This window comes from Poecilia reticulata, linkage group LG13 (genome assembly GCF_000633615.1).
Source record: "Poecilia reticulata strain Guanapo linkage group LG13, Guppy_female_1.0+MT, whole genome shotgun sequence".
Classification (NCBI taxonomy): domain Eukaryota; kingdom Metazoa; phylum Chordata; class Actinopteri; order Cyprinodontiformes; family Poeciliidae; genus Poecilia; species Poecilia reticulata.
The window spans coordinates 15975773-15990200 of record NC_024343.1 but is presented as its reverse complement, the minus strand read 5'-3'; the positions used below and the strand labels follow the sequence as shown (position 1 = coordinate 15990200).

General features: G+C 38.7%; 2 protein-coding genes across 2 annotated transcripts in view; one reads left to right on the top strand and one right to left on the bottom strand.

Annotated features, from left to right (window-relative positions):
* LOC103474721 (uncharacterized) overlaps positions 1-6826 on the bottom strand; it is a 67719-nt gene extending 60893 nt beyond the window's left edge. Inside the window, exons 1-14 of the mRNA XM_008425876.2 lie at positions 6623-6826; positions 6415-6526; positions 6211-6298; positions 5620-5808; positions 5405-5510; positions 5056-5289; positions 4857-4958; positions 4485-4676; positions 4097-4207; positions 2207-2399; positions 1955-2091; positions 859-1083; positions 505-646; positions 275-398 (exon numbers count right to left, since the gene is read on the bottom strand). Of these exons, the coding sequence (XP_008424098.1) occupies positions 275-398; positions 505-646; positions 859-1083; positions 1955-2091; positions 2207-2399; positions 4097-4207; positions 4485-4676; positions 4857-4958; positions 5056-5289; positions 5405-5510; positions 5620-5808; positions 6211-6298; positions 6415-6526; positions 6623-6710 (2043 nt within the window). The 5' untranslated portion in view covers positions 6711-6826. The remainder of the gene's footprint in view (positions 1-274; positions 399-504; positions 647-858; positions 1084-1954; positions 2092-2206; positions 2400-4096; positions 4208-4484; positions 4677-4856; positions 4959-5055; positions 5290-5404; positions 5511-5619; positions 5809-6210; positions 6299-6414; positions 6527-6622) is intronic.
* Positions 6827-11873: 5047 nt separating this feature from the next.
* On the top strand, positions 11874-12789 carry LOC103474720 (sperm surface protein Sp17). The gene is made up of 3 exons (XM_017308384.1): positions 11874-12323; positions 12427-12506; positions 12600-12789. The coding sequence occupies exons 1-3, from the start codon at positions 12170-12172 to the stop codon at positions 12651-12653; spliced, it is 288 nt and encodes a 95-aa protein (XP_017163873.1). The 5' UTR covers positions 11874-12169; the 3' UTR covers positions 12654-12789.
* Positions 12790-14428: the final 1639 nt, after the last annotated feature.

The following is a 14428-nucleotide window of genomic DNA, read 5'->3' as shown; positions in this document are numbered from 1 at the left end:
CTGAAAAATGCTGGAACGTTAAGAAGGCCTCAAATTGGGAGGAAACAAAAGAAAAAAGACGATGTATCAAAAGCACTATACTACACCTCCTGCTGGCATTTACAGATGTACACAGTAGGTGAGTAATATAAGGCGAATGCATGTGGGTGGTAAATGTAATCTAAAAATAGGACAATCAAAACCGTTTCCAGAGTGATGGGACTACACCAGCGCTGGTTTCCACTGGTGCCGTCAGTTGCCCAGTCACACTGGCTTGTGTTTAATGGGGTCTTACAGAGTAGCTGCCAGCTCCGCAGACTCTCGGGTTGATAGTGGCCGAGTAGGGACAAAAATAGCCAGCAGGGCAAGGGGAGCAGTCCTCCAGCCTTCGACCTCCTTTCAGGCGGCGAAATGAGGAGCTGAGAGTGACAGAGCAGACACAGTTACTGAATCACAGTTTTTGCACCTGCTTTATTCTCTTATCAAAAAAGCACACATCTTATTTCAGAGGTTCTGTTTACGCACGGAGGGCAAGGTGAGGGTTTGGAGGTGCCCAGCTGACAGAATGACCCTTCGGGACAAATCAAGCAGTCCTCCCTGTATCTGTTGCCCATTTGGATGCTGTAGGTGCCTGCAAGGCAAGGGTGCTGGGTGCCATATGCCGTCCCTGAGAAAGCAACATCCCCATAATTACATCCGAATGAGTGACTCATGACTACAGCACGAGTGAAACGTTTGCAGTGTGTTGTAAAGATATTTAAACGACAATTTGCAAGTTTGTCATTTGCATACAATCTTAAAAACTTTCAGAGTCAGACAGAAATAAAAAAAAAAAATTAAATACTTTTCTTCCCGTGCCTTCAACTTGTACATCTTTACCTTCAGGACAGTAGTGTCCAGAGTTGCATCGGCCTGATGGCGCTGCAGACCCAGCCAGGCAGTACCAACCTCGAGGGCACGGCTGGCACTCTGCTTCAGCCTCCAGTCCGCTTTGACTGCTCCATGTCCCCACTGGACACTTGTACTGCGTCGGAAACATCGTTCCAGGGGGACAATAATGTCCAGCGAAACAAAGAAGTGGCGGCCTTTGAATACCACCTGTTCCTGAAACAGCAGAAGTGAAAAAATAAGAGTCACCAATACAATAAGAAAAATTTGATGTTATGCAGAAAAGATAAATAATCCATTCTTAAATCTTCAAGTATTGCTGTTGATGCGTTTGCAGTGCCTCAAACCCTCTCAAACTTTCTCAGATTTTGTAACATTACAACTACGAAATTCTATATAATTTATTGAATTTCAATGTTATATTTTTAAACACAAAATAATGTACATCTGTGAAGAAGGATGCAATATCTAGTTTTTAAAATGTTTCAGAAAAATCCTGCAAACAAAACTGAAAGTCTTTTTGCAAATTTCTGCCAACTTTTCAAAATTAGACTCAAAATTGTTTGCCCATTTACTGATAGGCTTATGGTCAATTCAAACAGATCTTACCAAAGATTTCCATTTGGATTGTTCTCCATAATATTAGTTATTTTCTAATGTTCTCTGACAAACATCTGAGTTTTTTGTTAAACAACTCAATTTATGCTGAAATCAAATTACCTACAGGTGGTACAGGTTTTTTTCTTATTTTCGTAATTAGTTAACTTCTGAAATTGGCCTTGATAGATTTTATTTAGGAGTAACCAGAATTAAAGTGGCTGTACTCTTTAATGAATGCCACGACTTTTATGGGTAAAATGTTTACATCCTGTGTCTTACGCTTTACAATAATTAAACTTGTGTATCAAATCAAAAGAAAATATATTGACATTTGTAACAAAAGTGGAACATTTCAAGCGACATGAATACTTTGTAACACACTGTAAATTAGAATGAGATGTCACCAATCTATGTAAGGCATAAAAACAGATCTTGTTTTTCCTTATGCAAATCCTTTTAAAGAAGATGCTGAACATGAAAAAGTAACCTCTCAGACAGGCGTATTGTGCTGGGCACAGCTGACACTGTGAGCGGTCAGTAAGGTTGATGCGATTGCTAAACGCTCCCGGAGGGCAGGCGTTGGCTGGTGCGTTGGGTTTTGATGAGCCAGGAGGACACACGAACCTATGCAGACAAATCCCTTAGAACTGCTCTCTCATCATACTTAAAGTAACAAAACCAGAAGTATACGGAAGCATTCTTGATGAAATATTTTCGTGTTTCTGAACAGGTTGCTTACCCAGGCATGCAGTCTACATCTGGAGCCTTTAGCGCTATCTGTGTGCAGGCCTTCCCCGGGTAGCATTCTCTGCAATCAGCCACCTCATCCTGCCCCTCTAAGGGGTTGAAGGACCCTGCTGGACAGGGCATCGGGTCGCTGGTCCCCTTTGGACAGTAGAAACCAGGTGGACATTTAAGACAATCCTTCACACCTGGAAGGAAAAGTTAGAATACTGAAGTCAATCTAGGTCTGTTACATAAACCTCCTTTGTTATGATAAGTTGTGAGTTTTTTCTCATTAGCTTTTTTCTTCTTAATCAGTTTGTTACTTTTTGCCCTCTTTGGCATCTGTCCATTGCGGTTTTCCATCTAGATATTGTGGTTTCTCAGGGGAACCTTTAGCAACTGAGTAATTTATGCAATCGGTGAGCCTTTCACCTCATGAAAAGATTGGACTAGCATAAAAATATTGAATTATTGTTTGCAAAACTGTAGAAAATGAAATCAAAGATGGAATTAAATTAAATGTAAGCAAAATATAGACATCTAAAAACCAAACAACAGTGGAAGACGTTTTTCATTTGCAGTAAAAGGTTTGCCAACATGTGATTTGTTTATGTAATTTCCAACAAAAATGAGTATATGTATATATAAACAATTCTGGTTGGTGTTTACATATCCTATTGTGCTTGGATACCTCATTAATTATGAGTTTTTAATTATTTTATGTGAACTGTTTTTATTCTAGGGGAAAATGTTCTATTGTTGTTCAGAACAATTATTAACAAATCTTTTCATACACCCCCACAGGATGTACCATTACCACAGCTGTTGTCCAACTATCATAAAATCTCCATCAATTTGGTTAAATATTGTAGTTAGTCTCATTTTAAAATGGTCCACAGACTGTCAACAATATTGAGGTCAGAGTCTGAAAGAGTTGAAACAAATGATATTTTGATCCAAAACACTTATTAAGATTGGTTTTGGAACAAACCAGCTGTCCCAAACCAACCCGAATGACCTTTCAGCAGGTCTTCCAGGTCTGCTGAAAGACCCTGACCTCAGCTCTTAATTGTTAACCATCCCTGAAATGAAAGGTTTTAACATAAAAAACTCCCTAATAATAGTGGTTAAATATCAAACCAGAATAATGCCACAATCTTATTGATAGCTTCAAAGAGCATACTACCGTATTTTCCGCACTATAAGGCGCACCTAAAAACCTTCAATTTCCTCAAAAGCCGACAGTGCGCCTTATAATCCGGTGCGCCTTATATATGGACCAATATTGAGCTACAACAGGTCTAGCAACTACGGTAAGCAGCCACCGACTTCATTTTCCCCTGTAGAAGAAGAAGTGTGCGGTGCATGCTGGGATAGTTGTCAGAACGCTGGTTTGTTAATAAAGTTTGATAATACATTTAAAGCCAGGGGGCAGAGGGGTGGGGAAGAGAGACAGAGACTGCAGAGGCAGCGTGTCGGTTGGTCTGTGTTACCCAGAAAGCAGTTGGGCACAATATCGCAACACCAACATCGTGAGTGAAACAATGACTGGGGCAGACTACTATATAAAGTACTCGGTGACCACTTCTTTACAAATGTGGATGTGTAATAATAGAGTACGGAACAAACTGGCAACCCAAACTGAAGCGTCTGTGCGGTGCGCCTTATAATGAAGAAAGTTTTAAAATAGGCCATTTATTTAAGGTGCGCCTTATAATCCGGTGCGCCATATAGTGCGGAAAATACGGTACTCAATTAAATGAGATCTATATGAAAAATATTTGAGCCTGTGTGCATAACTTCAACACTGTGAAGAACCACAGTTTAAATAAAGTCCAAAATCAACATGACATGCTTATGGCATCTGCACTTCTGTCTGAAACTGCCCATGTAGAAAACTCACTTATAGCTCCTTGGTGAGGGGTGAAGGTGCCTGATGGACAAGTCACTTCCTCCACTGTGCCAGCTGGACAGAACCTTCCTCTAGCACAAGGCAAACCTGGACCTGAAGACCCTGTTTAAGGTCAAACACGAAGCATGAAACGTTTGGAAAAATCTCACTGAACTTTGAGGAAGTCTTTCATAAGTACAGGGCATTTTAAAAAATGAACTCTGTTCACAATGTCTGTTGGTGATACGTTTAACTACCTGTGTGTGCGTGTGTGCATGCATGTGTGTGTGTGTGCTTTTCTTTCTTCAAGTGAGAAACATTTACTTTCTGGGACATGTTTTATTTGTATTTCAGTATCTGTTGCTCCAGTGAAGTGAGTTTTATCAGAACAAAGACTAACCTGCGGGACAGAAGCGTCCCTCTTTGCATCTTTTACAGGCTGCCCTACTTGTCTGACCCAGTTGTTCCCCTGATGTACCAGCAGGACAAGGTGACCCATGAGGGGTGGCGGTGCCCTCTTCACAGTAATAGCCCTGTGGGCACATGAACTGGGAGGTGGGTCTCTGTGAGCTCCCTTCCAGACAGTAAAACCCTTGAGAAAAGTATTTATAGATTAGAAGAACATTTTGTAAAGGACACAGCCTGTATGGTAAGATGATACTTATAAAGATGGAAAACACTTAGTTCCTTCGGCTTGAGGAACTGCAATTAGAAAGCCCACAGATTCTGTGCAAATCTTTGGACTTGAAAACATTTAGAGAGCTTGATGTACCGCCAGGGCAGATTGCACAGTCTTTCAGTCTCTGCAGACCTTCTTTAGGACCATAACTCCCTGCAGGACAGGGTAAAGCCACACCTCCCACACAATAATGACCTAACAACGAGATAAACGACTCATATTTGGTTTCTTTCTGGGAGCAAAAAAAAAAAAAAAAACCTACTAAAATATTAAAGCAATATTTAACACTAACCTTTTGGACAGGCAATACAATCTCCATCTTCCTTTACAGGTTTGTAGGTTCCCGGTCTACAGGTGTTGGCTTGACCAGATCTGTGCACAGACTGGCTCCAGCGGGGAGCCACAGCGCCCCCACACAGCAAGGATGTATCATTACACCTACGGCAGGAAGTCTGTCCAGGTGTGGAGGTCCAACCAGCAGGACAGGGGAGCGGCTGCGACATCCCACTGTCTGGACAGTAATTTCCTACAGCAGCCATAAGGCACAATCTTTGGTATTCTGGCACACATTTATGACATTCAACTATCAAATAGAACAGACGCAACAGCTGAAGAGAAGTAATATTTTCTGGAAGCACTACCTGCGGGACACTGTAGACACAGAGCCGTACAAACAGTGGAGTAAAAACCCGGGAAACAGTCAATACATTCAGTGTGATCCACGTCGGGCTCCTTTCCAGGTGCACACTGTGAGCACATAAAAACCGTAAAAAAAATACAAGTAAATTTTCTTTTTGTGCAGCAAGCTGTAAAAGCGTTTTCAATTCTTTTCATGTCTTTAATAGTTGATGGTGACCTTATAAGGAAGCCCAAACTTGCAAACAGAATCAAAAGGGCAGGTCAGACACTGTAGGACCCCTTCGGGTGAATGTTGTCCTGCTGGGCATAAATAAAGTGTTCCATTGGTGACGTCACATGAAAAGCCTGCAGGACACAGCCGGCAATCCACTCTGTCCTCTGAACTGATCAGGCCTGGAATACAAGGCTGCAACACACAGCAAACAGCAGTGAGCTCACATAAAGGCACTTAATATATACAAATATGACTTTAGGCGATACGTATTTAAATAAATGTAGAAAGATTTGTATTTATATTCAGCTTTCTGAGTTCAAGCTTGGCATAACCGCCTTTTGTTGCCACTACAGGAGCTAGTTATTTGTGATTGTAAAGTAACAAAAATTTGGGAAGTTGAAGGAGCATCCGAATATTTGAAAGCACTGCAAGCTGTAACTACAACATTTCGGTGTCAAAATGCTTGGAAAACGTTTCTCCTTGATTATTTTTAATTCAGTGTTATAACAAGTAAAATAGTTGTGAAAGGGCAATTTGAATGTAAATCATACATTTGGGCCTAATCAATCAGAGGCTTGTAAAAGAGTGTTTTACCTTGCAGTCGTCGATGCTGATTTTCCCTGTGTAGAGGTTGAATGTTCCTGCTGGACATCGATTAGGTGCAGATACATTTCCAGGGCAGCTATAGAGCAGAAATGAAGTAGGCGAAACATCATCAATTATTAATTTCTTCTATCCCACGTAAAAATAAATAAATAAAACACAGTCCTATAGTTTCAAATATGCCTGACGACTTACAAGTGACCAGAAGGACAATCCAAACAAAGCTGCTGGTTGAAGTACTTTCCTTCTGGACACACACCAACATATACTTCCTCACTGAGAATAAGCTCTGCACTCCCCTCTGGGACTTCTCACACCAAAATAGGGAGAATGTAGAAATTGGTCATTATGTTGATAAATGTACTTTAGGAAATAATAAAAGCATGAAGATTGTTTTTCTTACCTGAAGCAGCTCCAGGTTGCATGAGCAGCAGAAAACCCCCAGGAGCTAAAACACACAGCAAATACATAGCCCTCGCCAAACACATCATATCTGGATGTCTAATCCTGTGTACAAGAGCATTTTACAGGTTTTCTCCATCTCCAGAGCACAGCATTTTTGGTCTAATCCTACACGGATAAATGTTTAGAGCCAAGACAAAAAAAGTGAGAGGCCTGTTTGCCTGAAAGTGAAATGAGCACGAAATGTGATTCCCAGGTGGTGACTCAAGCTGACAGTGATGTGCAATTAGGTTCTGTAACTGTATCTGTGACTTTCATTATGCATGAGCAAGTGCAAACACTAGCCTAGTTGTTTCTGTTATCGTGGATCACAGCAAATTATTTATGTTACGCATGAGCTGTCATTCACTGTAAGCAGGGAGATTTAAGACAGAATATGTCAAAGTCATTTATTTGCATGGAATAAATGGATGCAAACAAGGTACACTTTTGTTTTCCCAGGAAAATAATTGAAAAATCCATAATTCAAATATAGAGAAGCATTAAAAGTTGACTACAGCAGACAGAAAGCTACAAAAGCAAACGACACCCTCAGCCTTCCTGCATTAGCATGTGCTGTGTGGCCTTTAGAAAGCTCGGTGTCAACTGCATGAACATAGTATTACTCCACGAATGAAAAACTTTATCTTCAGTAAAAAAAAAAAAGAAAAAAAACATTTTAAAAAAATCAGTACTGTATAATTGTGTTCCATGATGCGTTTACCCTATTTGTTTCTTAACAGCACTTTTCTGACAGGAAGCCAGATGCGATGTATGGAAAGTTGTGCATTATTTTTGCACACCCCTGAATCCTTTTGAACACCACTTCCTGTACCCGAACTCAAGAGGAGAAACATATATGTGGGTATGTGCAGGTGCAACCAACAGCAGGCTGCAAGAACACAGGGTACTTTATGTTTGAATATAAGGAACAAAGAAATAAGAAACAAGGAGCTGCAATGCAGGTCTTACTCTACTTGATTATACTCTTCCTTTCGGTTCTAAAAGGTAAAACAATTATTCCTAATGTTTCATCTTTGTGCTAACATAACTTCTCTTTCTCCAATGTAACTAAATTATCCTCTCGTTGCAGGAAGTGTGATTTCTGAAATTGCAAAGGCACCCACCGATTACAAGATGGTAAGACAGGGGCAAAGTCTCATGCTGAGCTGCACCTATAACTGCTCATCTGAATTCGTCCGTGGCTCCTGGAGGACAGAGTCTGATATCGCTCCTTGTAACACAACTAAAAGTAATGGCATCTTTTGCACCGTGTCCATCTGCCTGTCAAACATTTCTACTCAAGATACAGAGAAGAACTACTGTTGCTACACAGAAGACACAGACGACCCTAAGCTCACAAAAACAACAGTTCACACTGTTTTCCTTCGACTTCAAGGTATGCAACACTCTATATAAATATATAAGACAAGTTGTGTAACAAAGCAAGCACTGAATCACCCTTTCTCTCGAATTTGTAGCTCAAGACACTGTCCCAAACTGGACAAGTAGCCCAAACATTCTTCTTGAAAATGGTGAGAAGCCTTTCTAATGTCTGATACAAAATATTCAAACAATTATTTGAACAGTTTTTGATTCATCTTTATGTATTAACACAATGATCTTAATTATCTTAGCATCGCTTCCTACTGAATTGGGGACTTCAAACAGAGGTGAGGCAGTATGGAAAACAAAAACATTCTAAATGATATTTAAAAAAAAAGTTTTTATGTTTAATAAATTTTAATACATCTGTTTTTATGACAACAGGACAGTTTAATGTAATGAAGGTTTTGGCAGCGGTAACCGTCACAGTGGCCATGGTTCTTGCAGCTTTGGCCGTCTTCTTGTGCGTGTATCGCAACAAGCCGATCTGGAAGGGTAGAGGTGATTACAATGTAGTATTCTATTGCAAAAAATAAGTGTAAATCCGAGATGAATAGCAAGAAAAATGCACAGATTTGAATGTAGTCTGACAGCAATGCCTCTCATTCCAGGGCAGCCGGTTGTGTCCAAATCAAGGTGAGCCGTCTAAGCTCATATTTGTTCACAATTAACGGTGAAATCTGTGATTTAAATTTTACAAATCAGCATTATTTTTAATTTTTCCAGCTCATCTCAGTCCCCAAATGCTGTCCTCCTACCGGTAAAAGGTAAAACACCAAAAAATATCAGATAAATAAAGAGCATACAGAAAGAGCTCTTCAGCTAACGCTTGCCATCTTCTCCATCCAGGAACGCTATCGACACAAAGTGAGAAAATAACCTTACGAATTCCGCCGCCCGGTAAGACAAACACGCAGAACCACCTGAATTGTAGTCTGTATGTTGGCTGATATTTACAAGTAAAATCCGTTGTTCTGTTTGACCCAGATAATGAGGGGGACACAGAGGTTCCATATGCGGACATAATGATCACCGTCCGAGGGGTCAGTACACCCGAGCTCACTAAAGTTGGCTACTTAGGAACAGGAGAGGTGAGAGACAAAGCAAGACAAGCCCAAACCTACCAATTCACCTGTCATTCCATCTCCGTCTTTATTGCACAGGAGGGTTTACCAAAAAACCTGTAGTGTTTTTTTTGTTGCTTTTTTATTTCTTTTTTAAATATAATCTCTATATGATAATTAGGCTTTTGCAAAAACATGCTTACTTCCTGCTATCTAGTGCTGAAGTGCTGTTATATTAGCTGTTTTATTGCGACTTTAGATGTGTCATTAGCTACAAGAATCATAAGAGAATTTGACAGATATTCATGCTTTTTTTATCTACCTTACCGCATGCAAGACATTTCAGAAGGAATGTTTTAGTTTGTGTCTTAGTTTGTTTTTTTCCAAATATTTATGCATTTTAGAATTGTGCATTTTTAGTTGGCAGTACAAATTGCTCAGAAATTTACATCAGTTGTTAAGCTACATTAATCCAAGCATGGATGGAAATCAGCAAGACCTTTTTGACAATATGACAAGTGATAAGAAAAAGGTTTGCCTAGCCAAACCTAGAGCAATTTGGGTTCACCCGAAGAGGCCTGTGGACTTTCAGTTTGACTTAGAGTGGGTATCTTAAAGTCAATATGCGGTAAGCTTATCGACTTCCAACAAAAAACAACTGAATCTTCTAACAAAGTATCAACTGAACGATATGATTTCAAGTTATTGCAGTTTTTTTATTTCACATATTTTTCACCTCATGTAGAGTATTTGTCTGTTTTTCAATTGTTTTTTCACGGTTAATTTCTTTTTTTTTTTTCATTGTAAAACAGAGGTCTGTAATCTTTTCAGTCAATGAAACTTGTAGATTGTCTTTATTAAGCGGTTGTGATTTTTAAATATATCGTTTAATTTAGTGTGTATTTGCGGGATTTTTAGTAGAGATTCAGTACTTAATTGTGAAACAAAGGTTTTTGTTTTTTTTCTTTTTCCGGTTCATCTGCAGTGGCGGGGAGATGAACCAAGATGCCACCTGCAGGCCTCGCGTTCAGCTGACAGACTGCACGTTCCCCAGCCCAGAGAGGTCAGCCGCAAGATGAGCACCAACTCTGAGTATGCGGTTATCACATACGCCTGACCACAAGCACTTCAGCCTGTCTTTCACTGGACCGTGTGGTCCAGGAAGCATCCACCGTACACCTCGGTAAAATGTTCCAATCACATTTCAGAAACTTACATTTAAACTTTGTAAACCGTTATGTAAATACTCCTGTTAATGCTTTTTTTCAAGGTCTGTTCCATTAAGTGCTTCTTAAAATGGAAAGGTGCTAAAATGCAAATAGAGAGAAATCATGGACAACAAAGCACAGGTGCTTTCTTGATTTGCTGGTCCTTTTCACTCTGACAACAGCAGGCCTGCATATGGACAACATGCATTAAGTGTATAGTTGATACAGTTAAGTTTTAATGCATTCTTTTTATCTTCAAATGGATCATTTTAAAGGGACAAATCATTTGACTTGAGAAAAATTGTTTCAATTAAAAGATAATCCGTGAACAAATTGTTGATAGACCAAATCCCTTTTTTGCTGATTTGGAGCTTTAAAATGTTACATAAAAAATAATCTTGCATTAAGCCCCTAAAATACTCACAACATAATAAATATGTTTGTGCCAATCCACATGAATTCTGAAGTTGTCTTTTCTTGGGATTTTGTAGAAGCAGCATTTTGTTCACATAACCTCTATGCCAGGGATGCATTAGCCTACACACAGCTATTTCAGCACCCAGTAGAGGCTTATTGTGCAGGTTTACTGTAAAGGGAGGATGGAGAATGCATCTTCTCTGGTTAAGATGTTGTAAATGTTCTTGTTAGCCTTGTGCAAAAAAACAAAACAGAGAAACCTATTTATAGAGCTTAAAATAAAACTACTTGAATAAAGAAATTGAGCAAATAATTTTAAAAAATCAGGATTGTAAAAATAATCAAGGTTTCTTTAAACAAAATTGTGCTGATCTGGTAACTGAATAACTGCAAGAAAAACTAACTGACTGTAAATAGAATATAGATATAAATACATTAAATGTTCCAGCAGATGAAATCCACATGTATAGCACATCGTTAATGCAGTGTTTTATGCGTAGTAAAAGTTCACAATATTTATGATAAGATGTATTTACTTTTTCAAACTTGAAAGCCTCTAATTAAGCAAACTGTGATTAAAAAAAAATGTTAATCAAAATGAAGTACATGATGATTTTGTAGAAGAAAACTTGAAAACATTCAGAAAGCAACTTGTTTTTGCCTAGATGTGATCCTCCCTTATGAGCAGCTTAGTTATGTTTTGATGTTCTTTGAATAAATCCAGGATTACTGTAGTAACCTATTGTTTAAAATTTTACATTACTAATTTTCTCTTTTTCAGTAAAAAAAAAGAAAATGGGGATAATCAATAATCAATTTTTCATAAAAAGCTATGTTATGTTCATCTTATACAACTGTGAAAGTAATTTTTTGTAATATACGCTTTAGTATTATTTGATTTTTTTAATACACATTTATTTAAATAAATGTTTTTATGAATGTATCATTTATTTTTATTCCTAAGTCTATTAAAAAATACAAAAATGTTTATAGGTATTTCAGGGTATTTCCTGTGTTATCATGTTATGTCTAAAATAAAGATTTTTTTTAATTGAACTATGCTGGAATGTGTTGCGTCTTTCATGACCCTTATTTGTCTCCGTACTTGGAACCGTTGCTAGGTAACAGATATCAACAAGCCACAGCAGTAGTGGTGGCGCTAGCAAACTATAAACGTTTCGGTAAAGGTCGATTTATAACGCTTCCAGGTAACAGGTGTTACCACAAACCGCTGCATTAGAACGGAGTTTTCAGAAAGATGGTTTACATTTAAACAGTTAACTGATTCAACAGCGAAATTTAATTACGAACGTAAGCAGTATTTAGAAAGTCCGTTAACTAAAGATGGTAAATTAGTGGTGACATTTCACTTGCGAAAAGCCGGAAACCTCTTGCTGTTATTATAGCTTGGAATCAGGCACGTAGTTCAGGAAAATGTCAGTGCCTTTTTCCAACACTCACCTGAGGGTACCTCGGGGATTTGGGGCCCTCTTAGAGGGACTGACCCGAGAGGTTCTCCGGGACCAGCCGGACAACATCCCTGCATATGCAGCGCAGTATTTTGACAAACTTCTGAAAGAAAGAGAAGGTAACTGAAGAGAAGAAAATAAAATAACAGTACTTTATTAAAACTTCAGATTTCATTTAATAAGGAAAATTTCTGTCACTGGTGTTTCCTTCTTTCCTCACAGAAAGTGGGGCGGACCCTTCTGAATGGGCTGCCAAGCTGGAAGACAGGTTCTACAATAACCATGCTTTCAAGAGTACAGAGGTACACACTTTTTGAAGTTACAGTTCTTAACATGTCTAACTAAACTGAGTCTATGTTAGTTTATTGTTTTTTTTTTAATTATTTTTTTTCCAGACTTTTAGTCCTGAAATGGAAACAGCAACAGAGGAGGCCGACGTTTCCAAGTGAGTGTCACTTTAAGTGCAGCAAGCACGATCAAGAGGAGAGTGAGAGGAAGAGCATGAGGGAAAAGATAGAAATGTGCTCTGATGAAATTACATTGGAGTTTACATTTTCATCAATAAAAACCTTACTCAGTTTGTCATTTATTACATCTTTTATATCGACCTTTCAACTCAACTAAGTGAGTTAGTATAGGGCCAATTTACAACCACTGTTGTCTCAAGGTGCTTTTGAAGACAAATAGGTTCTGTTATTATCCCTTTATACTGAAATAGAACAAAATCAATCCAACTCATACTAGTGTAATACAATTATGCATATTAAGATTTCAGAGAAATCCTGATGCATTTCCAGCAAATTCAGCTGATTTGATCATCCAATTAGAATTTATGATGTGAAATATGTACAGAAACACTGCACCTATCTTTTTTTTTATTATTATTTTGTCCAAAATCCTTGGAACTCAAAGCACTCTGCTTGTGAAGTGTGTCTGCTTCAACAAACCAGACTTAAGCAGTTTATGGAGAAATAATGAGCTTCTGCAGTGCCCCCATAATAAACCACGTTTGGGAAACAGTGGTCTTATTGACTGCTTTGTTTTCTTGATGTTTTTTTAGAACAGGCCATGATGTGTCATTTTTTTTTTTTTTTGGCCCAGTTCTACTCAGGTGATTTCTTGATTAGTGATTTACTACTTAGTAAATGTGGCTTGTGAAATTAAACCAAAAAATATGGTTTTAACTCATGATTTAACAAGAGAGTCACGCATGTGGCCACCTTTTCACATAGGGTAGGGTTTGATTGGATAGACTCCCCCCCCCCACCCAAGTAGAAAATTTTATTTAGTATTTACTCAGGTTGTCTTTACCCAATATCAAAATTTGTTTGATGACCTAAAACATTTAAGTGAGACAAGAAGAACAAAAAAAGAAGATTTTCTTTGTCATGGCCGAGAGGAAATGGCGGAACAGAACTACTTGAGACTAAAAGCAGCAGAGAACATACACAGGTTGCAGCTGAGTTTGAAAGATGCATTTAATAAATTCTAAGCATTGCTTTAATCTGTAATATTTCTAAAAATGTTTCCATTTTGTTGTTGTTTCTTAGAGAAAAACCAAGCGAATCCAAAACTGAAGAAGAACAACGCCACTCAGCTGAAGAAACTAAACTACAACATGCAGAACAGACATCTGAAGCAGATGAACAGAGTGGGATAGACAAAGATCATGAGCTTACCGAAGCTGAACCTAGTCAAATTATCGGACTAGATAGTGAAGTAGATGATAACCTACTACACCTGAGCTTGATTCAGGTGGACTCGGATTTGCCAGCCGACGATACTTCAGATGTAAGCGAGGAGGAACAATCTTCCGCCCTGTGGAAGGATCAGGAATATAAGGATGGTGCATTTGAAGAGCAGGAAACTGTTGGCTCAGAAGAATCAGAACAAGTTCAGAGCCTTCTACATTTGACTCTTCAAGTGGACTCCTCTGCTTTAGAGTCTGGTGAAACAAAAGCAACATTAAAAGATGACATTTCTCAAGAAGACACATATTCTGCTGAAGAGACAGAAACCATAACAACCCAGCTTGAGGAAAATGCTGTCGAATTGCCTGCAAATCAGTATAAAATTCATCCGGACAACCAACAAGAAGCAAAGGATGAAGCTCAAAGTGAGAGGGAAATAACAGAGACTGAAAGTGAGGGAGAAATAGCAGAGACTCAAGGTGAGAGGGAAATAACAGAGACTCAAGCTGAGGGGGAAATAACAGAGACTCAAG

What these genes read in the sequence shown, in the direction of transcription:
- LOC103474720 (XM_017308384.1), top strand. Translation starts at nt 12,170, where the DNA reads ATGTCAGTGCCTTTTTCCAACACTCACCTGAGGGTACCTCGGGGATTT. An exon ending in ACTTCTGAAAGAAAGAGAAG is followed by an intron (nt 12,324 to 12,426) that starts GTAACTGAAGAG and finishes CTTTCCTCACAG; the next exon opens with AAAGTGGGGCGGACCCTTCT. An exon ending in ATGCTTTCAAGAGTACAGAG is followed by an intron (nt 12,507 to 12,599) that starts GTACACACTTTT and finishes TTTTTTTTCCAG; the next exon opens with ACTTTTAGTCCTGAAATGGA.